The sequence below is a fragment of the Strix aluco genome, chromosome 5 (genome assembly GCF_031877795.1).
Source record: "Strix aluco isolate bStrAlu1 chromosome 5, bStrAlu1.hap1, whole genome shotgun sequence".
NCBI classification, from domain to species: domain Eukaryota; kingdom Metazoa; phylum Chordata; class Aves; order Strigiformes; family Strigidae; genus Strix; species Strix aluco.
In genome coordinates, this window is record NC_133935.1 from 88,145,707 (window position 1) to 88,172,855 (window position 27,149).

General features: G+C 54.8%; 2 protein-coding genes across 2 annotated transcripts in view; both read right to left on the reverse strand.

Moving 5' to 3' along the window:
- Window positions 1-10,319, reverse strand: part of AHCYL2 (adenosylhomocysteinase like 2) — a 110,133-nt gene extending 99,814 nt beyond the window's left edge. The window contains exon 1 of the mRNA XM_074828139.1: window positions 9,865-10,319. Coding sequence (XP_074684240.1) covers window positions 9,865-10,254 — 390 coding nt within the window. The 5' untranslated portion in view covers window positions 10,255-10,319. The remainder of the gene's footprint in view (window positions 1-9,864) is intronic.
- A 6,629-nt stretch (window positions 10,320-16,948) lies between these two features.
- Window positions 16,949-24,276, reverse strand: SMO (smoothened, frizzled class receptor). Its single transcript, XM_074828141.1, has 12 exons — window positions 23,952-24,276; window positions 22,652-22,857; window positions 21,372-21,581; window positions 21,119-21,291; window positions 20,455-20,674; window positions 20,218-20,341; window positions 20,042-20,134; window positions 19,725-19,833; window positions 19,339-19,524; window positions 18,937-19,085; window positions 18,718-18,852; window positions 16,949-18,564 (listed from the first exon to the last, which is right to left on the reverse strand). Exons 1-12 carry the CDS (start codon window positions 24,208-24,210, stop codon window positions 18,017-18,019), a joined length of 2,412 nt encoding a protein of 803 aa, XP_074684242.1. The 5' UTR covers window positions 24,211-24,276; the 3' UTR covers window positions 16,949-18,016.
- Between the last annotated feature and the right edge of the window lie 2,873 nt (window positions 24,277-27,149).

Sequence of the window (27,149 nt, forward strand, 5' to 3'; positions counted from 1 at the left end):
GAATAAAATTTGAAATAGCAGTTCAGCAGTTCTGGGTAGCTAACTAATTTTTCAACTGCCTTCCCTCTTTTTTCTGACACTCATGAAAAATGCAACTGGCTGCCTATTTAAGGCTCTGTCAGGAGAAAAAATAAAATAAAATACCTGGAGTTCCAACACTGCCACCCCTGCAATTTAAAGTAAGGTCAGCCGCATTCGAACATTTTGCATAGCAAAATGCTAAAAATGCTATTAGAAGAATAATAAGGCTGGAAAGCTGACCAAAAATAGAGAATCCCAGAATTAAGGTTGTTCACTCAGCCTGAAGTCACACATGCTGCAAATAAGCACGTGCACACACGCACTATTGCTTCCAGAACCTGTCCCCATCAGTGGGCAGAACACGGTTTCAGGGTTGGACTTTGCTGACGCTTTGCCTCTCGTGTTGGGAAGCTGCAAAGGGCACGGGGAAAGAGGCAGGAGACTTCAAGAAGAACAAGGGGGTTTGGTTAGGCTGTTAAACGCTGCCCTCCGTAATTAAACTCTGTATTTTTCTTTGCCACAGTTGCTATAGGCAAGTCTCCGCAGGCAGGTGCAGACAGACTGGAGCTGAAGGTGGGTGGACAGAAGCCAGCTCCCGTCCCGAAGCTGCACGGCGGCAGCGGCGGCTCCAGCGCAGCGCTGACACATCCCCGGGAGAGCAAGACTTGAAGTGACTCATATCTGACCGATTCAGCGCGTGCAGAGCAAACGCGGGGCCGCCGGCATCTGTTTAGGCACGTCTTCAGCAACGCGAGGCAAGACACCCTCAGTAAACTCTTCACATCTGGCCATTAAGTGTGAGATCATCGTCTTTTCATGGCTCGCGATGCAGAACTCAGAAGTGCTGAGCCCTCACAGCTCCAGCCCCAGCCAGAGGGATCAGCGCAGTTTAGTAACGACGCGAGACATCGGGGGGAAAAAGGTCAGATCGTCTCACTTCAGAGTGGAAACCCCAAATATACAAGTGGTCTTAATTTCAGCGCGTAATACCCCAGCTACAAACCCGAGATGAAGCTGGAAAATACTCTACAAAGCGTGCCAGCGCCATGGTGAGCTTTTTAGGGGTGCAGAGGAACGTTCATTCTCAGCTCTCACCCCTCCTTGCTTATTCTCGAGCATTCCAACGTTACATCTGCAGAAAAAGCCTTTCACCTCAGGCGTAAACCAAACACAAGCGTGACCATGTCATTCGATTCTCAGAAAAGTGCCTGCAAATGTCATTCACTTCAGGGAACTGTCCTGCTGGTCACCGAGTCTTCTGGAAAGTCACTCGGAAGCCTCTGCTCTCTTTAACAACCATTTCACCTGAGACATCTGTGCATATTTTACTATAATAGAAATAAAAAATATTTCAATAGATATTTATCTAATTATACACATACATTTTCCAATAACAGTACTATAATAAATTAAAAAAAAAAAACAATTAAAGGCTCTCTCTGCAGCACAAGCTGTATGAAAGCTCATACTTTGGGAGAAGCATCGTAAATCAGGGCGGCAATTTAATCAGCTTCAGGTACACTTTTGCAGACTAAGAAGCTACAACGTCTGACCAATCTCAGCACTCTTCATTCTATGAATTGTATTTTGGAGTAAGCACAGATTAGATGAGCTGCAACTACGAAAAATAGAAGTTTCAAAGTTTCGTTAGCCAGTAGTTCATCAAGAGCTCTGTCTGCAAGGCTCGATTCCTGCTTTAGGAATAGCTGCACAATTTTTTGATGCAAGAAAAATGCCAAGCCAACATACTCTGATAACACTGGCCTTCCCAAAATATAACTAGAAACAGAATTTAAAAAAAAAAAAAATATTTCTAAAGGCGTTCAGTACACAGTTAGTGGGCACAAGCACTCCTGCGAGCAGGCACTACAGCGTTTCTCCTGTCAACTGAGTAAACAGAATTTACCAAACCTTCACTCCTCTTCACCTCAGCGCAATATTTCGTTTTAATCTCGAGAAGACTGCTTCTAACAGAAGACAAGATTGCTGCCGCAACTAAAAATACGAACAATTTTTCCCTTCCTCTTTGCAGCCTGCATCAGTGACTGACAGCAACTGCTCCTACGGGATTTCGGCAGTAAGACTCCCCACCTTCTGGCTTTGTATTTACAAACCTTCTATCGAGAAAGACCCTGAACTGATAAGAATTTGATAAGAGGGGAAGAAATTAACTTCATTACGGCTTCTCTAGACTGAAACTGAAGCATTTCTGTGGGATTTTTTTGCTGCAAACGCTTCTAACTGCAGACCTGAGCACAGAGGATTTTGTGCAAGAAATATTTAAAGCTCACTTTATCCTTAATTCACCCTTTTCCTCCTAGTCAGTTCATTGCTCATTTGAAGCCCTAGAACCTAACAGTTTTGCTGGGATGTAAAGCAAGCGGCCTCCAGTATTTTTATTTAGAGGCTGGACCTTATTTCTCAGGCTGTCTCTCCTCCACTCACCACTCAGGTTTTGTAGCTTGCCTATAGCTCATCTAGGTAGGAATTTAACGGGACATCAGCCATCGTACTTCAAGGAGGACGTTTCCCTCATGTGACTGAGGTTCTACTCTTGGACCTCTGCCTCGAATCTGCAAAATGGAAGCATAAGTATCAAAGAAGAAAATTAGGTGGCTAGTTTTTGTCCCCTACCACTGCGGTAGCTCTACAGAACATTTGGAGCAATTCTTTCAGTCTTTCGTATTCTTCAAATTTCACCAACGCTGCAGGTCATCCAGTCATACGGAGGAATCTGCCTATTATCTCTGCGCTATCTGGCAGATTGCTTTCTTTTTAGTTTTACCTCCATCTCTTCCTTGTTTGAGTTAAATCACCCCATTGTTTTACAATTCACTAGACAGAGTTAAAAAGAAAACCTAAAAGGTCAAACATGGCTCCGAAAGTCGTAACGGCTTTACCTCGCTCATCTTTCAAGCGCCAAGTCAGGGCCAAAGCTAAGACCACGCTTTTAACTGCTTGTAAATTCAAATACCAGGTTTCTGTCCCTCCAGGACAAACACAAAGATCATTATGTGTTTCAACATTTTTCACTCAAGAAAGCAACAGAGCTACAGTGCCACAACCTCCCAGCAAAACGCAAGTTTGAGGTACCCTGAACCACAGCCCGGCTTCTCATCTCCACGTCATTATGTTTTATAACCTGCCATCTCCCCGCATTCACAGCCATTATTTTTCTATCACTTTTCCCCCCCGATCTTCTTTTATCTTCTCTCCTGTCCCCGAGCCTCCATCCCAAAGGTTGACGTATTGATCTTTGTACACAGTTCCAAGCAGTCGCACGCAGGCACCTTCTAAAATTAAACCGCACGCATTCACAGGGAGACAGACCCACGAGTATTCTACGTAATAGAAGAATATGGCCTCCAATGACAAGATTTTACTAAACAGCATTCAAACCACACTCATTACCAGCAGCACTTGGGAATTCAGCCCCGGGGGAAACATTTATTACCTAGCATAAGCGATCACTAGGGGTTAGAAGGAAACCGAGAAAACAGAAACCCAACGCACGAGCACGTAAGAAATCCTTAACGGAGCACGCACCCGCCAAAAAAAAAAAATCCCTCTGCCCCACAGAACGACGTGGGAACGTCACGAGGAATTTCCACACGTTTACAAGGGAAAAGCTGCGCTTTCACAGCAGGCAACGAAATCTGCTGGGAGTCAAGGTCAGAGTCATCGTTTAGACAAGCCACATGAGAGTCATTTATAGCCTTAGCAGAACAAAACCTCCCCTCGCAGCTCACCAGTCAGGTGATGTGCCAGTCTAGCGAGCACCAGGCATTTATTTTGATGTAATCCCTTCACCGGAGAATTTTACAGCGAGGAGTTTTAGAAAGGTTATGCTCAAGCAGCGACATTACACGAGGATGCGCACCTCGTTACCAAACACCTCTACGCCCTGCGCTTTCTGCTTTGCCCAGAGACAAAAGCCACAGCTTTCTACAGCCGCTGGCACTGCAGAGGCGGCGTAGCTCTGGAAAAGCAAGCTGTGCTCTGCTCTAGCCCACTACATGAATCAACAGCACCGACAAACCGGCAAATCAATCCCTTCCAATTCTGAAACCCTCGTTTTAATGCTGCTAAGGAGCAAAAGGACACAGCTTGAAATTCAAGGAGTACGTTGTGCTTTCTGTACTGAGCGGCTGAGACAAAAAAAAATTAAAATAAAATAACCTTTTGGTTTGTAAATTGGTATATACTCAACATAAAACTTCACAGCTACACAATTGCTGTCATTTAAACTTCCCAGTATGGTGTACAAGCATTTACTAAGCCTCACTTGCCAAGCAGTTAAGAATCATTAAACCAAGAAGTGCATCTGTTTATGTTCTTCTCAGCTCCAGAAAGAGGGGCACAGAGTTGTCATTACAGGGCTAAGATCACCCAGCTAATCAGTCGGGGAGTCTTAATTACAGCCCTTTACTGGGTGGCACCCCTCGCACACCAACGACATTTGCAGAAGTGCTGCAACTTTCGGCTGCTTCGATCTAGGACTGCCCTAAGAATTAACACAAAACATAAGCAGCCGCCACCCCCCCCAAAGCCAACAAACGATCATCTGATCACCAAAACACCATTCACATCTAAAACCGTAAACAATTCCTGTGAGTCAGGGCCCTGACTCACATCCACGGATAAGTTTAGCCCGGGACACCTGAAACTGTTACTCAGCCCCACGGCTCACCTCGCGCTGGGAGCGGGGACGGCAGAACAAACCACGCACCTCCTGAGTCACCCCAGCCAGCTGCCGCCAGCACCCCCTCACGCAGACTCGCGCTACCGCCGAGCCAATTCAGCACCCAGCTGCCACCGAGAGGCCTTTCCATCCCTCCCATCCCCACCAACCTGCTCGTGCCACTTCTCCCGCACCATTCCCGGCTCTTTTGGACCCCACGTTGGAGGGAATCACGCCCACAGAAAACTGACCCAATTTAAAGTGAGGATTTTTAGTTTGAGCTGCCTGAACTGTCTCATCTCAGAACCACGTGAGAACCTGGCAGGAGGGGAAGGGGAGAGGGCGAGGACCCGCAGCCAGAGGCAGGAGGAGGTCTGGAGCACCCCTGAAGCTCAGGCCATCAGTCTCAGACACAGGGCAAAGACCGGCTCACCAGACCTTCTCAGAGGCAGTCAGCGCCAGACAAGCAGGGGCCAGCTAAATCTACCTGTGGAGACGCACGTAAAGGTCACAGCCACATCCATTAGTCAGAGTTAGCTGTAAAAGTCAAGTCCAATGTCATCTCCCAAACGAGGTCTTCCAGCCATTTCTCGAGAGCGCGGATCTACAGCAAGAACCCAGAGAAAACAAAAAACGTGATTACAGAGATCTTCACCCAAATCTGACGGAAACCACCTCTGCAGGTGCCATGAACGCAAGCCCAGTGTACTTGACTTTGACCTCTGGATCTGCAGGAGCGCCGGCATGTCTTGTACCAGCAGGTGTGCAAGACTGCAGAATCAGGGCCCTACATCAGCTGCAATATTACAACAAAATGAAGCAATCGCCTAAATAAATAAAAATACAAACTCGCAAAGTTGTTAACACTCACCGGTCCGGCACACGCATTGTCCCCACTCAATCAAGGTAAAATATTAATTAGCACATCTAAAGGCAGACAGGCATACGTAAAATACTAAACCACCATAAAAATAGTTCTAAAAGAAGAGTGGTATTTGAGGAAAGAACAGTCACAGCTATTTACTGGGAACTCTGTGCTGGTGTCAGAACGATGAAATAAACATTTGCTCACACATTACTTCAAGAACACATGATAAAATTTCAAGGAAAGGAAAGGAAAAAAAAAAAACACACCCAGAAAAAACAGTACTTTTAATATACAAACCAGTCAGGAAAAATCTACTGAGATTTTTTTCTTCCAGGCAAACACTGTAAGAACTACAACTTGTTTCCCTACCAAACTGATATGATCTCGCTTATCTCTTTTAAATAGACCTCTACCTTTATTTCAGGTCCTAAAGCAAAGTTCTACTGGATCTGACTAAAAAATTTATCTGCTTCTTTTAGACTTATTTTTGTACTAAACCTTCTTTCAACAGATGCTTCGGCTCCGCATGCCCAATTTTTCAGTCACAGGACTGGGAACAATTTTATGGCTACCAAATCTGGTGTTTTATTTAAATAACACGACTTCCTAAGAAACGGCGGAAAGGGCTCTGGATTTGTAAATCTGGTAAATGAAACGCCTAACAACCTCTCAAGGCTCTGGAACGCACACACTGAAGTCACTGGAAAGCAACAGTACCGGGGAAAAAAGAAAGAGAAGGAACAGTATGTACTCCCAGATACCCTCCATCAACACATCGCGCTTCCTTTAGCAACCAGACAGATTGTCAGCTCCTAAACAAACTCATCACCCAAAGCAAAGGGAGCCAGCTGGGGAGTTTTGCTGCTCCATCAGCTTCCTGGCTGTTCCTCCCGCATCCAGGTTTCTCCTGAAAGCCTGGCATCCTTTGCTCCTCTCTGAGGAGGCATCCTCTGCTGCTACTAGGAGTATCCAGGGAGAATGATGCAGATTCCTCCAAGCTGTTTCGGATAACGACCATCAATACGCCCCTTCCCTCCCAGACTTCATGATGCAAACGTGTCTAACGCTGCGCTCCTCTCGCCAGACAAGAGCTGGACTTCAGGAGGGGGGGTGCAAGGAGAAACATCTTTTTGTTGTTGAAGAAAGGAAAGGGATAAGGGAAGGGTTTGGACGTATTAAGCACACTTGAGGAGAAACATGGATACCTTGAGGGTTCATAAAAATGAAGAGATGGGATTAGGATATCAAATGGAGAGGGGACAGAAGTCGCAATCTTAGTGGAAAAAATGTCCTTTACCCCCCTAGCAGGGATTTCTACGGGGATGCAGGAGCCCTTGATCCTCCTCAGGGGCACACCTTGCCTCACAGCGATATGCTCCTTCCCACCAAGTCTCCAGGAGAGACTCCCACTGGAGGGAAGCCACACAGATTATGGAGACAAACGCCCTCATCCTGGGCCTTCCAAAGGGAGAGGAAATAACAGAGCAACAGCGAGAGAGGGTGGACATCCAGCAATGTATAGATTAAGGTTTCACCCCAAAGTTTCATGAGTAGGGAGGTTCCCCTTTGACAAGAACACTTCTTCCCCTACAGTCCCAAAAGTTCTTGTGTCCGTCATGGGGGAGAATTCCCTCTCCTGAGATTTCTGAAGGGAAGGGTGCCAGGGACCAACAACTCAGGAGTCTCTGTGGAAAACGTGCATTTCTCTACAGCCATCCACGGAGAGACGTATGGATGTATCTATAGGAGACTGTATCTATAGGAGGGTACGTGTACCCAGGGAGTATCTACATCAGTGGGTGCTTCCACCTGAGGAGCTTGGACGTGCCTGGGTCAACATGAACAGGTCAGAGACCTGACTCTTAGGAAGGATTTCTTTGCAGAAGGGGTTGTTGGGCGTTGGAATGGGCTGCCCAGGGCAGGGGGGGAGTCCCCATCCCTGGAGGGGTTGAAGAGTCGGGTTGACCCAGCGCTGAGGGATCTGGTGGAGTTGGGAACGGTCAGGGTGAGGTTCATGGTTGGACTGGAGGATCTTCAAGGGCTTTTCTAACCGAGATGATTCTGGGATTCTGAGAGTGGACTTAAGTGCATCTATAGGTGGACATTGGATGGATCATCTGTGTGTGCAGAGGCGTGGGGATGTCTATGCATGACCCACACAGGGCTGCCTGGGTGTGTCTGGATGTGTATGTGTCTATAGGATGTCTACAGCTGCAACAGCTGGGTGTGGGCAGACATGCAAAGGTCTGAGCACGTGGCACATGGGTGCCTATATGGACATGGGAGCTCCTCTGCACCCACATGTAGGCATCCAAGGGGAGTGTGTGTGCCTTTGTGTATATATACACCCACCCCGATCAGTGTGTGTGCAGCTATAGACACGTATGCACATCTGTACGTGTACACGTGTACTGACAGGAACACGTACGTGCGCCTGTTTGCACCCCTACAGATATCCAACAGTGTGAACTTCACTGAATCCCAGAACCATCTGGGTTAGAAAAGCCCTTGAAGATCCTCCAGTCCAACCATGAACCTCACCCTGACCGTTCCCAACTCCACCAGATCCCTCAGCGCTGGGTCAACCCGACTCTTCAACCCCTCCAGGGATGGGGACTCCCCCCCTGCCCTGGGCAGCCCATTCCAACGCCCAACAACCCCTTCTGCAAAGAAATCCTTCCTAAGAGCCAGTCTGACCCTGCCCTGGCGCAGCTTGAGGCCATTCCCTCTTGTTCTGGCGCTGGTTCCTTGGCTCAAGAGACTCATCCCCCCTCTCTGCACCCTCCTTTCAGGCAGTTGCAGAGGGCCAGGAGGTCTCCCCTCAGCCTCCTCTTCTCCACACTAAACCCCCCCAGTTCCCTCAGCCGCTCCCCATCAGACCTGTGCTCCAGACCCTGCACCAGCTCCGTTGCCCTTCTCTGGACACGCTCGAGTCATTCAATGGCCTTTTTGGAGTGAGGGGCCCAAAACTGAACCCACTCATCAAGGGGCAGCCTCACCAGTGCCGAGCACAGGGGCGAGATCCCTTCCCTGTCCCTGCTGGCCATGCTATTGCTGATACAAGCCAGGATGCCATTGGCCTTCTTGGCCACCTGGGCACACTGCTGGCTCCTGTTCAGCCAGCAACTTGCAGCTATACGTCCCCTCCACGTGCAGGTACACGTCACCCTCACCTATAGTTATCGCATATAGGCACCTACATGCACATACGCATCTATATCCGTGTCCATATACGTACCAGCAGGCACTATGTAACTGTGCACACCCACATCTACGTACTTACCTCCCCATGGGTGGGTTCACACATACACAAGTGGATGTACATAGACAGGCAGGACACCGAGCTGCGTGTTCACGTGTAAGTACAAAAACTGTTGTAAACACACGTAACCAGCTACATGTACTCCTGTATGTGTGTATACACCTCCGGGGTATATGCAACTGACCCAACGTACACATCTAGAGGTTATATATGGGTGCACGTAGCACAGCTGTGGGGCAGACACACGCTTGGGCACACGCTCACAGCACAGGCACGGTTCGAGGGGACGGCGTGTACTGGCCACATCCACAGCGCACACCCGGCACACAGCGTGCACCCCACGCACCCCGACAGGCTCCCGAGGACGGGGCACCCTGTCCAGACCCCCTCCCGGGTGAGTGTGCACCCAGCATCCGGATTCTCCCTCGCGTACCCACGTGATGGGCACCTCTCTGTACGGTTTTTATCTGGCACGTATCCGTATTTCCAAGCAGATAAACCCCGGCGACGTGAACCCACACACGCACCCGGGAGCTCACGTACCCGGCACCTGCGTTTCCCACACACCCCCCTGGGGGTGCAGGAGTGGGGGTACCCCCACCCAGCGTGTACCCACGCTCCTTGGCGGACACAAGCGTGTACCCACGAGGCTGGCACAGCTCCGGGCACGCCTACAGCCGACACGGACGCACCGGGCAGGAACACGCCAGTCACACGTGTCCGTGGGCACATCCACGGCCAATGTTTGCGTGTGCTCCGGAGCGGACCGGGACCCCACATCCCCAGAGGAGCGTGTCCCCAAAACACAGCCACCCCCACGGGAGCACCCGTGTGGGGACCCCCACGTCGGGACGGTCCCTGCCCGGAGGGAGGCAGCGCCGTGTCCCCAAGCACCGTCCCGGTTCCCCCTCCCCGGTGTGTGTGTATGAGGAGGGGGGAGGTGTCCGCGGCAGCGGTGCGGGGTCCCCGTTCACTCCCCCCCGACGCCGGTGGGTGGGTGCTGGCCCGCGGTGTCCCCCCCCTCCTCGTTACCTTCTTGACGGTGCGCGGCGCCTCGGTGACGGTGCCGTCGGGGCTGACGAGCGCCTCGGCCGCAGCGCCGCCGCTGTCGCCGCCGTCGCGGTGCCGGTGCTGGGGGTGATGCGGGTCGCTCCGCTTCATGGCCGAAGCCTGAGGCACCTTGGCGGCACCGGGAGGCAACCCGGCGGCGGACAGCCCAGGGCAACCGCTCAGCGGAGGCCGCTCGCCGGCGCAGGAGGGGGCCGGGGCCGCCTCACGCTCGGTAACCGTTAACGAGCAGGCGGCCACGCCGTGCCCGGGGGGGTGAGGGGTCACCGGCTCACACGGCGGCCCCGCCGCTTTATCCATGGGGCCGCTCAGCTCCTTCAGCTCCACGGCGGGGGCTGCCACCTGCACCGACATCGCCGCCGCCGCCGCTACCGCCGCCGCCGCCTCCGGCTCCCTCAGGGACCGCCCGCCCGGCCGGCCCCGCCCCCTCGCGGCCCGCGGGGCATGCCGGGACGTGCAGTCCTCCCGCCCTCTGCCCCGCCCCGCCCGCCCACCCTCCGTGACTACAACTCCCGGCAGCCTCCGCGCGGCGCCCCCTCCCGCCCCGCCTTCCCGCGGCGCCGCGCGGGGGCGTCTGGGAAATGTAGTCCGGGAAGGGCCGGGGAGGGGCGGGGGGGGCGCCGCCGCCGTCCCGCTGCCGCCGGGCAGAGGCGCGGAATGGCGGCGGCAGGCCAAGTCCCCTCAGGGCCCGCCGGAGCCGCGCACAGGTCGTGGGGCTTCCAGCGGCCTCCACACCCTCTGTGGGCAGCCGGCGCAGCTCTTGACCTCCCTCCCTGTGGAGAAGTTTGTTGGGTTTTATCACGTTTTAGTGGAATTTTCCGTGTTTCGGCCGGTGCCTGTCGCCGGCCTCTGAGCAACCCCCAGCACAAGGGGCTGTGCCAGGCTGCGCTCCCCGCGCCCACTGCTCCGCCATAAGCAATAAAGCCTTGAAAATGAGGAGCCGAGACGTTCTGGCAAGGCGAGCGCGACATCTGAGAGCCCGGAAACTTGCTGTCCTGCCAGGTCCTGCGAGCCCACAGAGCCCCTTTCTTCAGGGGCCTTCGCACAAACAAAAGCCAGTAACAAGCCGCGTTTTTCTAAATCGAGTGCTTCAGGAAAGTTCCTCTTAGGGAAGGGAAATTCAAACCCATCCTTGTTTGGGTTTTTTTAATTATTATCACTGTTAGGATTAACGCGGTGTCTCTGGGCACAAGCCAAGGACCGGAGCCGGTGTGTTTGGGGCTGTGTAAACGCAGATCGAGCGCGACGATCCCGTCTCGCTTGAGGGGCAGGAGGTCACATCCAACATGTTGGGCCGGTTGGAGGCAAAAGGAGAGTTTATTGGTACCCAAGGGGACGTGATGGGCCAAGCAGGAGGGATGTGGAGGAGCCCAGAAAATGGAGATGCATGAACTACTGCAAGCTGGAGTGGAGTTTCAGGATCCACCAGAAATGCCAGAAGTTAGAAACATGCAGGACAAAACAACTGGCAAGATTGTGATGACTGGGAGACTTTCTGATTCCCAAGTTAACACCCGCCACCTGGTGCGTTTGAGTCACTCGCAAGCCCTGGGCGAGCTTGGTGTTTGTTATGAGGTACAGGCAGAGGAGGAGCCCACAGAAACCCCCCCAAAATCAAGAGGCAGAGGAGCAAGGAGGTAGAGGGGCAGCAAAACCTGAGAAGCCAAAGGAGGGTTTAATGCTTGGAGAGGAAAACCTGGTCAGCAGCTGATGACACGCTGCATTGGTAAAAACTCACTGGGGACAGGAGGAAAAATGGTTTCATTATATGCAAGGGTGACAGCTGGACTGGAAAATGCCTCTGATGGAGGCAAGGAGAGAAACGGCTGTAAAGCATTTAATGGGCTCCGAAGGCAACCCTGTACCAGAGGCGGAGGAGAGGACAACGGGAGGAATGTATGAGGGGGGTTGAAGTTAAAGGCAAAGCAGCACATTGTGCATGGAAAGTGCCGGGGAGAAGTCCCGACTTTGCTGAACTAATGCTGTTTCCTTACTGAAGTGAAATCAGAATCCACGTGCGGGTCTCACAGCACGTTTCTCCCTCTCCCTCAGATCAGAAAACTCAGTCTCAGGGCAGATTTCAGTCTCAGAAGGGGCCTTTGAAAACAAAACTCTTTGAAAGCTGCTGTGGGAGGGATTTGAAGTTGTAGCAGATGAATATCCCTCCTTTTCGATAAACGCTGCATGGTTTTTTTGCAGCCGTAAGACAAGAGCAGGCTCCATGCAAAGCCCCCAGCTCCTGCACCACCGCGGTTCTGCTGCGGAGCGGGGCTTGTGCTGACCTGGCGCCCAGGGCAGAAATCCTCCAGCTGTTATCGTGTCCTGGTGCCACAGATCCCACAGTCTGACAAAAAAAAAAAAAAAACACAAAAAAAACCCAAAACCAAACACCGAGTTGTTTTGCACATGTCTGACCTGGGGGAAGCTGCTGCTGGGGCAAAATCCTGACCCTGAGGTTGGTGCTTTACGCTACCCGCGCCCCAGCCACGCCTCGCCCGCCTCACTCGGCGCAGGATCTTCACCACACTCGCCTTTTAAAGGGCACAGTCCTCAAATGGAGTTACCAACAGGGATGGCCTTTTCCTGAGAAAAAAATAAAAGTCATATGCTAATCTCAGCACACCCAAACACCCTGGCGCTAATCGGACGTGACGCTGTCACGTCGGGGTGCAAACCACGGAGCGAACCGACAATACCACAGTGTTGCTGGGGATCCAGCAAACACTGCAACCGGAGCAACGCGCAAGGCTGCGCTTGATGATTTTATCTGGAAAAGTGATGGATATTGGGAGAGGAAGGGAGAGGCGGTTTGGTTAGGGAGGATCTAGCGGTTCACAGAGTCCCAGAACCATCCAGGTTGGAAAAGCCCCTGAAGCTCCTCCAGTCCAACCATTAACCTCCCACTGACCGTTCCCAACTCCACCAGATCCCTCAGCGCTGGGTCAACCCGACTCTTCAACCCCTCCAGGGATGGGGACTCCCCCCCTGCCCTGGGCAGCCCATTCCAACGCCCAACAACCCCTTCTGCAAAGAAATCCTTCCTAAGAGCCAGTCTGACCCTGCCCTGGCGCAGCTTGAGGCCATTCCCTCTTGGCCTGCCGCTGGGTCCTTGGCTCAAGAGACTCATCCCCCCTCTCTGCACCCTCCTTTCAGGCAGTTGCAGAGGGCCAGGAGGTCTCCCCTCAGCCTCCTCTTCTCCACACTAAACCCCCCCAGTTCCCTCAGCCGCTCCCCATCACACCTGTGCTCCAGACCCTGCACCAGCTCCGTTGCCCTTCTCTGGACACGCTCGAGTCATTCAATGGCCTTTTTGGAGTGAGGGGCCCAAAACTGAACCCACTCATCGAGGGGCGGCCTCAGCAACAATCAAATACTCGGGGCTCCGTGAGAGCAGCACCAGTGGTGCCTGCGAGAGAGGTTTGGGCTGGCTCCCTCCCCGCGAGGGCAGAAGATGGTGAGAGGGATGGGAGATGGGCTGCCTGGACGTAGGTGTCGGGCACCTTCGGAGAAAGCAGTCTCGGAAAGGCAAGAGTTCTTTCCTTTCTGAGCCGTGGCTGCGTGTAGATCTGCACGGGCGATAGCCAGCCTCCTCGTAGCAATGATGATGACAAACGACAAAATGGAGGCAGAAAAGGAGTTAAATAGCTGCAGTCTCTCCCAGAGCGCTAAGGGCAGGCTTGGCTGCGGGCTGCGGGATGGAAATGCCTCTTTCCCCGACAGGCTGGGGACAGGCAGGCCGTGCGTGAGCGCGCCCTTCACCGCCCGCGGTGCTGCTGGCAAGGCCCGGCCTGCGGGATCCAGCTTTGGAGGGACGGCGCGGCGTGGAGCAAAGGCAGGGCACGGGCAGATGCCTGCGCTGCCTGCGAACCGGCGTTCCTAAACCCCCAAAGGGAGCGTATCGTAGCCCAAAGGTGAGGAAAGAGCGAGATTAGAGCCTGATGTCAGACATTTTGTAGTCGTCTCTGTCCTCGTCGCTCCCCTGGCACGGGATAACCAGAGACGGAGGAAAACCCAGACAGACACGGGCGTGCTCTGGTGCAGACACCCGTGCTTTGATCCCGCACAAAGAAAACTTGGGCTTTTCTCCACCACAACAGCTACAAAATCGAGCGTGGCCGAGCCGTTCGGCTCATGAATTGCTGCGTGGCCCTCAACTCCTCCGTCCGACCGCACCGCGCCGTGGGGAACGGCTGGCATCGCGCGGTGATGCCGGACACCTGCCCATGAGGAGACCCGGCTGGTTACCGGCTCGGCAGAGCCCCGACCAACTTCACGGTCTGGATTTACCCATTCCTGTGATGTTTAATCCTAAAAGTAGCGCTGAAAAACGGAGCCAGGTTAGCGAGGGAGGGCAGGGCTGCTCGGCGTGGATCCTGTCCGCCTCCCCGATCCCGGCAACAAGCCGCCCAGCGCCCATGAGTGGGGCCAGCACAGAGCAGGGGAGCTTCACCAAAGGCTGAGCCTTCCAGACACGAAGAAAAGGGGGGAAAAAGAGATTTATACGGGTGTTTTTCAATTCTTTAAGATTAATACCCTACTCTAAGCCAAAAGACGCAGCAGTCATCTTGCTGAGATATAGCTAATCCCAAACTAGAAGTCGATACCCTATAATATTGTATAATTACCTTAAATATTATATTATATAATATTGGTGCTAATTGTACCTCCCGTACTACAGACAGAAATTGAAGATGATTCAGCCTCTCCCCGCCTAATGGCATTTGGACATTTGATACAGAGCAATCCAATTTTACTGCCGCTCTTAATTTGTTCTGCCAACGTCCCTGCGACCGGCCTGCGCTAGCGTCGTTTTCATTCATTTAATTACAGCAACGGCGACCAGATGGCCGGATAGCGCCGACATTTGTCCCCCCGGGGGTTAGTGGTTAAACATATTCATAGCAAATATTATCCAGATTCTTTGAAACCCCCCCTGCCTTGCCCCGAATGTTCTTGGGGGGGGTGGGGGGGGGTGGGTGTTCGGGGCAACGCATGACCCTCTGTGTTTTTATCTCACTTAAACGCAGAACAGCGGCTCGGGGGTGGAATTCCTCTCCCTGCGCTCGATTTTCACAAAATCTTTGCAATTTTTGACCTGCGAGTCTGCAGCCTCTCTGCCGAGCACGGCTGAGGACTGTGCCGGGGGGAAGCCTGACAGACAGACAGGCAGACAGATGCAGAGGCATGTAATCGTATGAGCCCCGTTTCCTTAGGAAATCGGCTTAAAATAATAACTGGAAGATATTAAAGCTGTTTCACAATGGGAGGGCAGGCAGGGGGAAGAGGAAGGGCTCTTTGCTCCTTTGTAATGTAAAGTGGGGCCTGAAATATTGCTCCTCACTGAAAGGGAAAAGAATAATAAATACGAGGATGTTATTTACGTGTGACCATTTGAGCTCTTCCCTTTTTTTCCCGAGGATACTCCACGTACAGCTGGGGAAATTAATTGGGTTTGGCCAGCCAAGGAGCTGAGCGGGTGACGTCTAGGTCACCGAAGGGAGGAGATTTGTCCCTCAGGTCCTTAAAAACTCCCCAATAACCTTCCCCGATGCTGCTGAAGGAGTCGGAGGGAGAAGATGCTCTTGGGGAAAGGTTCAGGGGACATGGTGTGGGGAGCAGGAGCGTCTTGAACCCCAGGGAAATCCCCTGGAGCCGAAACAGCAGGAGAGGGCAAGGCAAAGGCATCTCCCTGCCTTTTTATTCTTAATTTTTATTCTTAATTCTTATTTTTTTCCTTGCAGAAGCTGGGCCCGAGCAGCGTACAGCACCGTGAGCACCCACGGCGGTAAGCAGGAGCACCGGCCGCTTTCGGGTGGGGATGTGCGGTGCCAGGGCTGGATGCTCCGGGCACAGCGTCAAGTTGGGCTGAATTTATCCTGTAACAGGCATTTCATCCCTTTTAACCAGAATTTTTAAATCATAACCCTGTTTAAACAGTGGGGTTTGGTGGTTGCGTCTCATTTTTCCCGCTCGAGCAAAGAGCTGGTTCTATCTGCTGAATGCCTTGCAAAGAAAAGGGGGAGATTTCCCAGGATAAATGCTTTTTTCTTCCTAAAAAACCCACTTTTGTCCCTGTGTGCTGAATCGAGGGGTTTGTTTGGTGCCTGGGGGAAAACACAGGGGATGTGACAGGGTCAGGATGTCTCCTGTCATTTCCAAAATTAAATATTTTAACTTTTTGTTTCAAAATAATGTCTCATTTAGGAACAGCTGCTTCAATCCGTTTTTCTTTTTAAAAAAAGCAACCCACAAACCCAAAATATAGATAAAGAGGAAAAAAATGCCCACAAAAATAAAATATAGATAAAAGAAAACATTTCATTTCGCCCCAGACGAACCAGTTTCCTCCTGCCCACCCACCCCAGCGCAGAGGGCAGCGACAGCGCAGGGCCAGCCCGTCCCCTCGCCAAAAACCATCGGGAAAACGCAATTTTTACTGGCCAATTCCACCCAGATTTCAGAGGAGCGCTTGGTCTCCAGGAAAATGCAATTTTCACTGACCAATTCCACCCAAATTTCAGAGGGGCGCTTGGTCTCTGGGAAAACCAAGCACCCGGATGCCTCACACTCACAAGCGAAATGAAAAAAAAAAAAAAAAAAAGACACTTTCCAAAAGCAGTGTTTGTCCCCAAAAAGCCCATCGCTGCCACTGGGGGACCCCGCTCCGGCCAAGGCACCCAGCAGCACCCCAAAACTGGGTCCACCCAACCACAGCTTTGAGGATATTTAAGCCCGTAGTGCCATCTGCTGGCAAAGGGCCCCCCAAATCCCCCCAATTTTGCTGCCAAAACCCCACTAGTCTCCCCCCAAAAAGGTCCCCAGAGCACCCGCAGATGTCGCCAGCCCCCTCACACCCACCTTCTGCGGGTGAGCCGGGGTGGGGGGGTTAAAGCAGTTTAAAGCTGGTTTTAAGCAGTTTAAGGCCATTTTTAAAGCTGTTTTTAAGCAGTTAAAAGCCGTTTTTAAAGCAATTGGAGCCCTTTTAGGAGAAAGGACCAAACCCGGAGATGTTTCCCCAATACCTCCCCAAAGAGCCCAGGGCAGCCGCTGGCAATGGAAACTTGGCAAATTTAATACTGATACAGGAGGGTTTTGCTTTACACAGCAAAAATTAACCCGTGGAGGTCACCGGGATAGCGAGAAAGCCAGGAGCCTACCAGGATTTAATAAAAACATGTACAGGGGTAACGGACAGATACAAAACACCAGCAGGGACTGGAGTCCTCCTACCTCAAGGCTCGGCCGGGTTCGCTGTAACTTGGGTTTTTTTCTTAAAAAAAAAATGTAAAAGTTTGCTCAGGGGGTTGGTGCACCTGGGCAGCAAAAGCGACCCCGGATCGGGGTTTTAAAATTTTTTTTTTTTTTCCATTCACCTCATGGCCGTGCACCCCAACGTGGTCAGGGACCACCGTCCCCATTTTGGGTCTGGTTCAGCTCCCTGGGGAGCTGGAAGGCACTTTGGGACCCCTGAAAAATAGGGGCGCACCCCAAAAAAAAAAAAAACCAACAGGTGCACCCCAGGGATGCTGCTGCTGCCCCGTGATGGTGGCAGGGGTGACAGCTCATCCTGCTCACAGCCGCAGAGGCCGTGCCCGGCCGTCACGTCTCGATGTATTATACAAAGATTAAAAAATATAAAAATCTTAAAAAAATCACCAACCCTATTGGCACAAGTAAGCTCTACGTACCATCTCGCCGCGTGGATGGGGGGCAGAGGGGACGTCGGTGGGTCCCAGCACCCCGGGACGCAGGACAAAGCTCACCAAAATCTACCCTGACCTCCGCTCGCCCACTGTCGCAGCAGGGCCACCCGCACCCCTCGGTGGCCAAGGTGGGGCGTCCCCCTTAAACCCCTGTGGGACCCGGGTGGGGTTTGTCCCAGCGACACCCCGTTTCTCTTCTCTCTGCGCTGACGGGGTCGGGGGGGACACCCCGAAATCCTGCCGGTGTCTTGCATCGAGTCTGTCTGGGTGATGTAGGGGGGAAAACGCCGTCCTCCGAGGGGAGAAATCGGCGGTGGCCCAAGCGCGACGGGGTGGGCTTCGGTGTCCCCTCGCAGGTTGCCCGTGCTGGGGCAGGTGTCCTCATCCCCCGAGGTGTCCTCGTCCCGCCAGGCTTAGAAGTCTGAATCGGCGTCCAGCAGCTCCGCGTCCACCAAGTTGGTCCGGGAGTGGATGGGGGCTAAGCCGGCCCGTCGGCTTTGAGTCCTGGCCCCTCCGCCGCCGTGGGGCAAGGGACCAGGGTTGGGGGGCCAATGAGGACCCCCGTTGTGCTGCTGGCGCCCGCTGCTGGGGCCAGGGCTCTCCTCCTCCTCCGGGGAGCCGCTCTCGGGGCAGAAGGGGTTGGTGACGAGGTGGAAGACGTTGGCTCTGCGGCGGCCGTCCCAGGGGCCCCCGGCGAAGGTGGCTTCGGGCTGCCCGGGAGGGAGCCCCGGGAGGATGTCGGGGGTGAAGGCGACCAGGCAGGGCTGGGGGGGCAGCCGGGGCAGGCGAGGGACGGCACTGGGGGCCAGGGGGGCCGCAGAGCCCCCCAGGCAGCGCTCAGGACTCGGGCACACCTCCTTCTTCTTCTTCCTCCGCTTTTTCTTGCGGCTATTGCGTTTTTGCAGGTCGGGGGAGACATCGGCTTCCACCAGCCAGAGGTTGGCCCTCTCCTCCGGCGGCACTGCGGGACATGGGGCGGGTGAGACCGGCCATGTCCTGCCCAGTGCCCCCCCCGCCCGGTTCTACCTCCCCGCACATCCCCAACACCCCTCAGCCCAGCTCCCATGTGTCCCCCCCATCCCAGAGATGTCCCAAACAGTCCCCAAGGACTTGCCAGGCGTCGCCACAGGCGTCACAGAGATGTCCTGGGGCAGGATAGCCCCTCTCCTGGCCACCATCTTGGTGACGTGTTGGGCCCACGCCGAGGATACGTCAGCCGATGGCTCGTTGATGTCAAACGCTAAACCAGCTGCAACGACAAGGGGGGAGCCGGGTCAAGGGTGGGGCGGACAGTGGGGACTCTGGGGGGCTGTCCCCTCCCCTGGGCACGTACCCACGGGCCCATCATGTGAGACGGTGTGCATGCTGAAGGACAACTCCTGGCCCGGGTCGCGCAGCAGCTCCTTGCGCTTGGAGAAGGCCTTGGCAATCATCTTGCTCTTCTTGATCCTCTTGGGCTGGTCGTCGCTCTGTCCCGTCAGCCTGGGGACACAGTGGGTCAGAGCAGGGACACAGGGACCCTCCCCTCCTCTGGACAGGAACTCCCGAGGGATGGGGACCCTGGGGACCTGCAGAGCGGGAGAGGTCACCGCGTTCCCAAACCGCTGTCCGCTGCGAGCCCGCAACTCATTGAGCCGACAGACAAAAATTTGGGGGACAACCTCCAACATCTCAGGATGTTGGATGGGGCAGGAATGACCCCCACGGAGCTGCGGTGACATCCCCGGGGTCCCACCTGCACCAAGTACGCTTCCAGATGAGCAGGGTGGCCTTGGTCCAGACCCAGGTGCTCATGGAGACGCCGGTGCCAAACATGGCGAAGAGGTTGATCTTCTCCACCAAGAGACTCGGCCGGTTCTTGATCTCGCAGTCCGGGATGGGCTTGTTGGTCTGCGTGGCGATGGTGACGTTGGCCTCGCACCTGCAGGGACAGAGGCAGGACGGTGGCCGTAAGGAGGGGGGACACCCAGCGACACCCCACAGCTCTGCGGAGGGACGATGCAGTGGCAACGCTGGAAGGGGGACACGGGGTTGTCCACTCTGCGACGTCCCCCCCGCTCAACGTGAGGCGCTGGGACGTCACCAGCGTCCCACTCGCCCTCCCGTCCCCGTCCCACTCACAGGACATATTCCCGAAAGCTGCGCTCCCACTCCGCCTGGTTGAAGAAGTCATAAAAGTGGCAGCCAAAAGTGATGAAGACGAAGCCGAAGGCCAAGAAGCCGAAGATGCCTGGAAGAGAAGTGGGACATCCCCAGTTTAACCGGACCCCAACAACACTGAGACAAAGATGTGGCACTGGAACTGTGCCACTGTCACTACAGCTTTGTCCCCACCGCCCCCCAGGAAGGTGGGATGGGGCTGTCTGGGTTCGGAGGCCAAAATATCCCCATTCCCGTTCAAATTGCCATGGAAACGGCAGCGACGGAGCCCCCCTTACCCAGCCGCAGCATGGTCTCGTTGATCTTGCTGGCCGCCTTCTCACTCAGCAGCCCAGGATGGTTGCTCTTGATGGAGAAGAGCGTCATGACCCCTGTGGTGGAGGGACAAGGTGACCAGGGTCAGGGGGACACTCACGGTATCCCCGTCCCCGCACTGTGGCGAGCCCGCACCTACCCCGAATGAGAAAATAGCCCCCCACGATGAGGACGAGCCCGATGGGTGCCAGGACAAAGCCGGCGCGGTAGCGGTAGTTCTTGTACCCAACGAAGCAGATGCCACTGACGGAGTCACCATCCACCTGAGAGAGATGGGGACGGGGTGGAGGGGGGGTCACGTTGGCTGCAGCCACCCCTCCCCGCCAACGTCACCCTGGAAGGGAACCGCTGGGCTACGGGATCGTGGCCCCGTTACCTGCGCCACGGCCAGGATGGCCACGGTGAGGACAAAGGGGATGGACCAGGTGATGAGGTGGAAGTAGGAGGTTTTGCCCAGCAGCGGCTGGTAGGTGGTGCCCAGAGCCTTGAAGGAGGTGTGCCAGGCGTAGGTCAGCATGACGAACCAGATGACACCCGACATCAGTGAGTAGTAAACGATGACGAAGATGATGACGCAGGAGAGTGTCTCATTGGAGCTACGGGGAGAGGTGAGAGAGAAGCGTCATCAACCTCCATGAGGGGACACAGAGAGGAAGATCACTCCTACCCCAGGAGCGGAGGATGATCTCTCCTACTCAAGAGCGGAGGAAGACCTCTCCTACCCCAAGAGTGAAGGAAGACCTCTCCTACCCCAAGAGTGAAGGAAGACCTCTCCTACCCCAGGAACGGAGGAAGACCTCTCCCACTCCAGGAGAGGAGGAATATCTCTCCTACCCCAAGAGTGGAGGAAGGTCTCTGCTACCCCAGAAGAGGAGGAAGATCTCTCCTACCCCAAGAGTGGAGGAAGATCTCTCCCACCCCAAGAGCAAAGCATCCTCCATGCTCCCAAGAGGCCAGGAAACCCCTGAGAGCCCTCCTCAGTCTCAAGGACACCTCTTGGCATGTGGCCATGGTGGGATGGGGATGAAGGTGACACGTACGTGGGTTCCCCCAGCCGCATGGTGCCATCGGCCCGGCACACGATCTCGTCACGGGCGCCGTCCATGAACTGCGCCAACCAGCCGATGCTGCCCACGAAGAAGCAGGCGTTGACGTAGAAGAGGATGACGGCGGGATAACGGTTGGAGTTCCTCCAGTCGGCGACAAACGTGGCCTGGCAGGGAGGAGAAAGTGACAACTTGGTGCCTGGTCCCCTTTCGGGGACAACTCCTGTGTCCCCCCACCGCATCTCACCAGGGTGAAGAAGGTGCAGAAGATGGTGACGGAGCTGAAGGCGGCGATGTAGACGTGCATCTCGCGATGCTCCTTCTCGGTGAAAAGCGGGTTCTGGCACTGGATGCCGCAACCTTCCACGTCCTCGTACCAACTCTTGGGGTTGTCCGTCCGCACCAGCGGCGCCTCGCACTGCCCCGAGCTGTTGAACTTGATGTTCTGCACCTCGTTCTGCCGCAGGAGGAGAAAGGAGGAGGCCGTGAGGAGGAGGAGGAGGCACCCCCACAGCTGTGCTGCCGGTGTGGACACCGCTCCCCCGTGCAGGGCTGGGGACAGGCGGCGTTTCCCCGCTGTCCCGTGGGGATTTGGAAAGGATTCACAGAATCCCAGAATCATTCAGGTTGGAAAAGCCCCTTGGGATCATCGAGTCCAACCCTCAGCCCCACTCTACAAAGTTCTCCCCTACCCCACATCCCCCAACAGCTCATCCAAACGGCCCTTAAACACACCCAGGGATGGGGACTCCACCCCCTCCCTGGGCAGCCTATTCCACTCTCTCACCACTCTTTCTGGGAAACATTTTCCCTCATGTCCAGTCTGAACCTCCCCTGTTGCAGTTTAAAGCCGTTCCCTCTTGTTCTGTCACTAATTCCCTGGGAGAAGAGACCAGCACCAACCTCTCTACAACGTCCTTTCAGGGAGCTGTAGAGTGATGAGGTCTCCCCTCACCTTCTCCTCCTCACACTGAACAGTCCCAGCTCCTTCAATCTCTCCTCACAGGATTTATTCTCCAGGCCCTTCCCCAGCTCGTTGCCCTCCTCTGCCCTCGCTCCAGCCCCTCGAGATCTCTCTCGTATTGAGGTGCCCAAAACTGGACACAACCCTCCAGGTGTGGCCTCACCAGTGCAGAGCACAGGGGGACTATCACCTCCCTGCTTCTGCTGGTCACACCAGTGCTGATACAAGCCAGGATGCCGTTGGCTTTCTTGGCCCCCTGGGCACACTGCTGGCTCCTGTTCAGCTGCTGGTCAATGAGAACCCCCAGACCCTTCTCTTCCAGACAGCTCCAGCCACCCCTCCCCAAGCCTGTAGCCATGCAGGGGGTTGTTGTGGCCCAAGTGCAGGACCTGGCACTCGCCCTTGTTGAAGCTCATCCCGTTGACGTTGGCCACCGATCCAACCTATCCAGGTCTCTCTGTAGAGCCTCCCTGTCCTCGTGCACATCGACACTCCCGCTTCACTTGGTGTCACCCGCGCACTGACTGATGACACTGATGACTGTCCCCCCCCACCCCCGTTACCGGGCATCCCTCGGGGAAGCGGTCGGGCGTGCACTTGAGGAAGTCGGGCCAGCCGCGCTCGCGCTCCACGATGGTGCAGGGCGCGCGGGTGGCCTGGCAGAGGGTCTGGCTGGGCAGTTCCACTTGGCCGTCCTCACATTTGGGCATGTAGACGGCGCAGAGCAGGGGCTGGATGACGTCCCAGCAGCGCGGGGCATTGCGCAGGCCTGCGGGGACAGCGCCGTCACCCCCTCCCTGGGGACGCCCCCTCACCCCCCCCGGACATCACGCAGGGCACAGCCCGGGTGCGGTGGCAGACGCAGCACCCAGACCCCCCCCCAGCCCCGTAACACCCCGTGCCCGCCCCCAGGCCCCTGCTATACCGCTCCCTGCTACACTGCAGTCCCCGCTATAGCGCTCCCCCTCTACACCGTACCGACCCCAGGCGCCCTCTGTACTGTACCCCCTCTGCCACTCTACTGCTCCCTCTATACTGCACCCATACCTGCTCCCCTACTGTATTTCCACCTCCCTATACATCACCCACCCCCCGTCCCCTGCTATACTGCTCCCTTCTATACCCTACGCATCTCCAGGCCCCTGCTATAGCTTTCTATGCTGTAGCCATCCCCGGGCCCCCACTATACTGCTCCTCTCTATGCTGCACCCATCTCCAGTCCCCTGCTATACACTTTGCTATACTGTACTCATCTCCAGGCCCCTGCTGCACAGTTTTCTATACTGCACCCATCCCCAGGACCCTGCTATAATGCTCCTGTCTACACTGCACCCATCTCCAGGTCCCTGCTAACACAGTTTTATATACTATACCCATCCCCAGGCCCCTGATATACTGCTCCTGTCTATGCTGTACCCACCCCCAGTCCCCTGCTATACACTTTTCTATACTGCACCCATCCCCAGGCCCCTGCTATACTGCTCCCCTCTACACTGCACTGGTCTCCAGTCCCCTGCTATATACTTTTCAATACTATACCCACCCCCAGTCCCCTGCTATACACTTTTCTATACTGCACCCACCCCCAGTCCCCTGCTATACACTTTTCTATACTGCACCCATCCCCAGGCCCCTTCTATGCTGCTCCCCCCCTCCAAACTGCACCCAAGCCCCCTCTACACTGCACCCACCTCCTGTCCCCCTCTATTGTGCTCGCTGGCACCCCGTGCCCCCCCCACCCCCCAGCTAGTGCCCGTCCCGGGCCTTTCCCAGACCGTGCCCCCCCCCCCACCTATGCACCCCCCCCACCCCGCTATACGGCGCTGGGCCGGAGCGCCCCCCCCTCCCCAGCCCCGTCCGTACCGGACCAGAGCAGGAGCTTTCCGTGAGCCTCCTCCTGCGAGGCGGAGTCGGCGGCCAGCAGCGTGGAGGTGGCGGCGTAGGGCAGGGCCGAGCCCAGGCAGGCACCGTAACGGAGCCGTTCGCAGGGCGCGGGCCGGCGGCAGCGCTCGGGAACGGCCGAGGCGTTGAGGAACGGGGCGGCGGGGCAGCGGCGGCCGCCCAGCGCCAGCGCCATCCCCAGCGCCAGCGCCCACCGCCACCCGCCGCCCTGCGCCGCCATCCCGGCCCGCACCGGCGCTAGGCGGGCGGCCCGGCCCCGGCCCCGGCCCCCGCCATGCCCCGACGCCCTTTGTTGAGCTCGCCGGGAGCGGAGCGGGGCCGCTCCTCCTCCTCCTCCTCCTCCTCCCTCAGCGCGGCCCGGCCCGCCACGGCCCCGCGCCCCCCGCCGGGGCGGGCTGAGGAGAGGCGGCGCGGCGGGAGGAGCGGGCGGGGGGGCACCCCGCTTTTGAGGGGAAAAAGTGGCTTTTTGTGAGGAAAAAGTTCTTTTTTTTGGAGCGGGCAGGGAGAGAACGAGTTTTTGAGGGGGGAAGCGGCTTTTTGTGAGGAAAAAGTTCTTTTTTTTTGGAGCGGACAGGGAGAGAACGAGTTTTTGAAGGGGGAAGTGGCTTTTCGTGAGGGTAAGCTACTTATTTTTGGAGAGGGCAGGGAGAGGATGAGTTTTTGAGGAGGGAAGTGGCTTTTCGTGAGGAAAAAGTTCTCTTTTTTTTTTGGAGCGAGCAGGGAGGGGACGAGTTTTTGAGGAGGAAAGTGGCTTTTCATGAGGAGAAAGTTCGGGGTTTTTTGAGCAGGCCGGGAGGGGACAAGTTTCTGAGGAGAAAAGTGCCTTTTTGTGAGGAAAAAGTTCCCTTTTTTTGAGCGGACAGGGAGGGGTCAAGTTTTGGAAGAGGAAAGTGGCTTCTCGTGAGGAAAAAGTTCCTTTTTGGAGCAGACAGGGAGGGACGAGTTTTGGAGGGGGAAAGTGGCTTTTCGGGAGGAAAAAGTTCGGGTTTTTGGAGCAGGCCAGGAGGGGACGAGTTTTTGAGGGGGAAAGTGGCTTTTCATGAGGAAAAAAGTTCCTTTTTTTCTGCTGCGGGCAGGGAGGGAAGAGTTTTTGAGGAAGAAAGTGAGGGTTTGAGGAGGGGGATCGCACTCAGAGAGGGAAGAGGGTTGTACTGCCGAGGGGGGCTGCTGGAAGGGGGGAAGGTTGGGGGGTGTGTGGAAATACTGGATTTTGTGAAGGGAAGGTTGGTTTTAGGGAGGGAGAAGTCGCTTTTGGGAGGGGAAATGTTGATTTGGAAGGGGGAGGAGTCGCGTTTTTGGAGGAGAAAGTTTGTTTTTTTCGGAGAGAAGTTGGACTGGGGGAGGAGAGGAGAGATTTGGGACGGGGAAGTTGGTCTCGAGGGGGTAAAAGTCACTTCTTGAGGGAGAGAAGTCGGGTTTGGGGAGCATAGAAGTTGTTTTAGCAAGGAAAAAGTTACTTTTGGGGGGTAAAGTTGCTTTTTGGGCAGAGGAGTCACTTTTTGGAGTTGTTTTTTAGGGAGATAAAAGTCACTTAGGGGAGAAAAGTTGGAGGGCGGAAAGTTGCTTCTTGTTGGAGGAAAAGTTTTTGTGAGGGAGAAGTCACTTTTCGGAGGAGAAAAGTTGCCTTTGGGGAAGAGAAGCCACTCTTGGTGGACAAAAGTTGCTTTTGGGGGACAAAGGCATTTTATTGGGAGAGAAAAATTCCTTTTGAGGATAAAAGTCACTTTTTTAGGGGGAGAGGTTACTTTTAAGGGGAAGATAAGTCCCTTTTTGAGGACAAGAGTCACTGGGGGGAGAAAAGTTACTTTTTTGAGGGGAGGAAAAGTCAGTTTGGGGGGAACAAAAGTGAGTTTTGGGGGGAGAAAAGTTGCTTTTTGGGGACAAAAGTCCCTTTTGGGGCAAAAAGTCACTTTTTTGAGGGGGAAATTACTTTTAGGGGAGGAAGTCAGTTTGGGGGGGACAAAAGCCACTTTTGGAGGGAGAAAAGTTGCTTTTGGGGAAAAAGGGCCCTTTTGGGGAGAGAAAAGTTACTTTTTTGAGGGAGAAATTACTTTTGGGGGAGGAAAAGTCAGTTTGGGGGACAAAAGCTGCTTCTGGAGGGAGGAAAGTTTCTTTTTGGGGAGAAAAGTTACTTTTTTGAGAGAAGTTACTTTTGGGGGAGGAAATGTCAGTTTGGGGAGACGAGGCATTTTTGGGGGGAGAAAAAATGGATTTTGGGGGATAAAAGTCCCTTTGGGGGGGGGAAAGTTACTTTATTGAGGGGGGAGTTATTCTGGGGGCAGGAAAAGTCAGTTTCAGGAGACAAAAGCCACTTTTGGGGGGAGAAAAATGCTTTTTGGGGACAAACATCCCTTTTGGGGGGAAAAAAGTTGCTTTTTGGGGCTAAAAGTCAGTTTATTGATGGGGAAGTCACTTTTTGGGGATGAAAGTTCGGGGTGGCGGAAAAGCCACTCTTGGAGAGAACCAGATTTTTTGGGGAGAAGTAGCTTTTTACAGGAAAAGTTTTGGGTAGAAAAGTAACTTGGGGGGGGCGGGGGAAGTCCCTTTTCAGGGGGACATGTCATTCTTTGGAGAAGCGATCGCTTTTTGGGGGAGAAACTGCTCTTTTGGGTGGCAAGCTCCATTCTGGCAAGGGAGCAAGGTGGCTTTTTAGGGGCAGAGAAACTCCCTTTTTTGGGGAGAGAAGTGCCTTTTGGCGGGGGGGAATGTGTGGACTTCTGAAGAAGTTGCTCTTTTTGGGGTGAGAAGTCTTTTTTGGGGGGGGAACGTCACTCTTTGGGGCACAGCAGGGGGACCATTTTCTGGCTGGGGGATGCTGGAGGGAACCGGGGGCCACCGTGGCTAACGCTGGGGCAGGATCAGGCCAGCGTGGCCACCGTGTCCCCGAGAGCCCTGTGCCACCGCGGGGGGGGGGGGGGACACGGGAGGGGGGGGACAAACGTGCACAGGGAGGTGGCAGAGGGACACGGGACGCGCACACAAAGGGCCGGCGCTGGGCCGCATCCCGTCTCCCTCTGCGGCGGGGCGGCGCGGGGGGACCACCCAGCCCGAGGAGCAGAAAAAATTAACTAAAAAAAAAAAGAAAAAAACACGGAAAAAAACTCCACCCACAGTTTGCGACGGCTCCAAAAAGCGGCAGCGACACCGGGAGCCCACAAT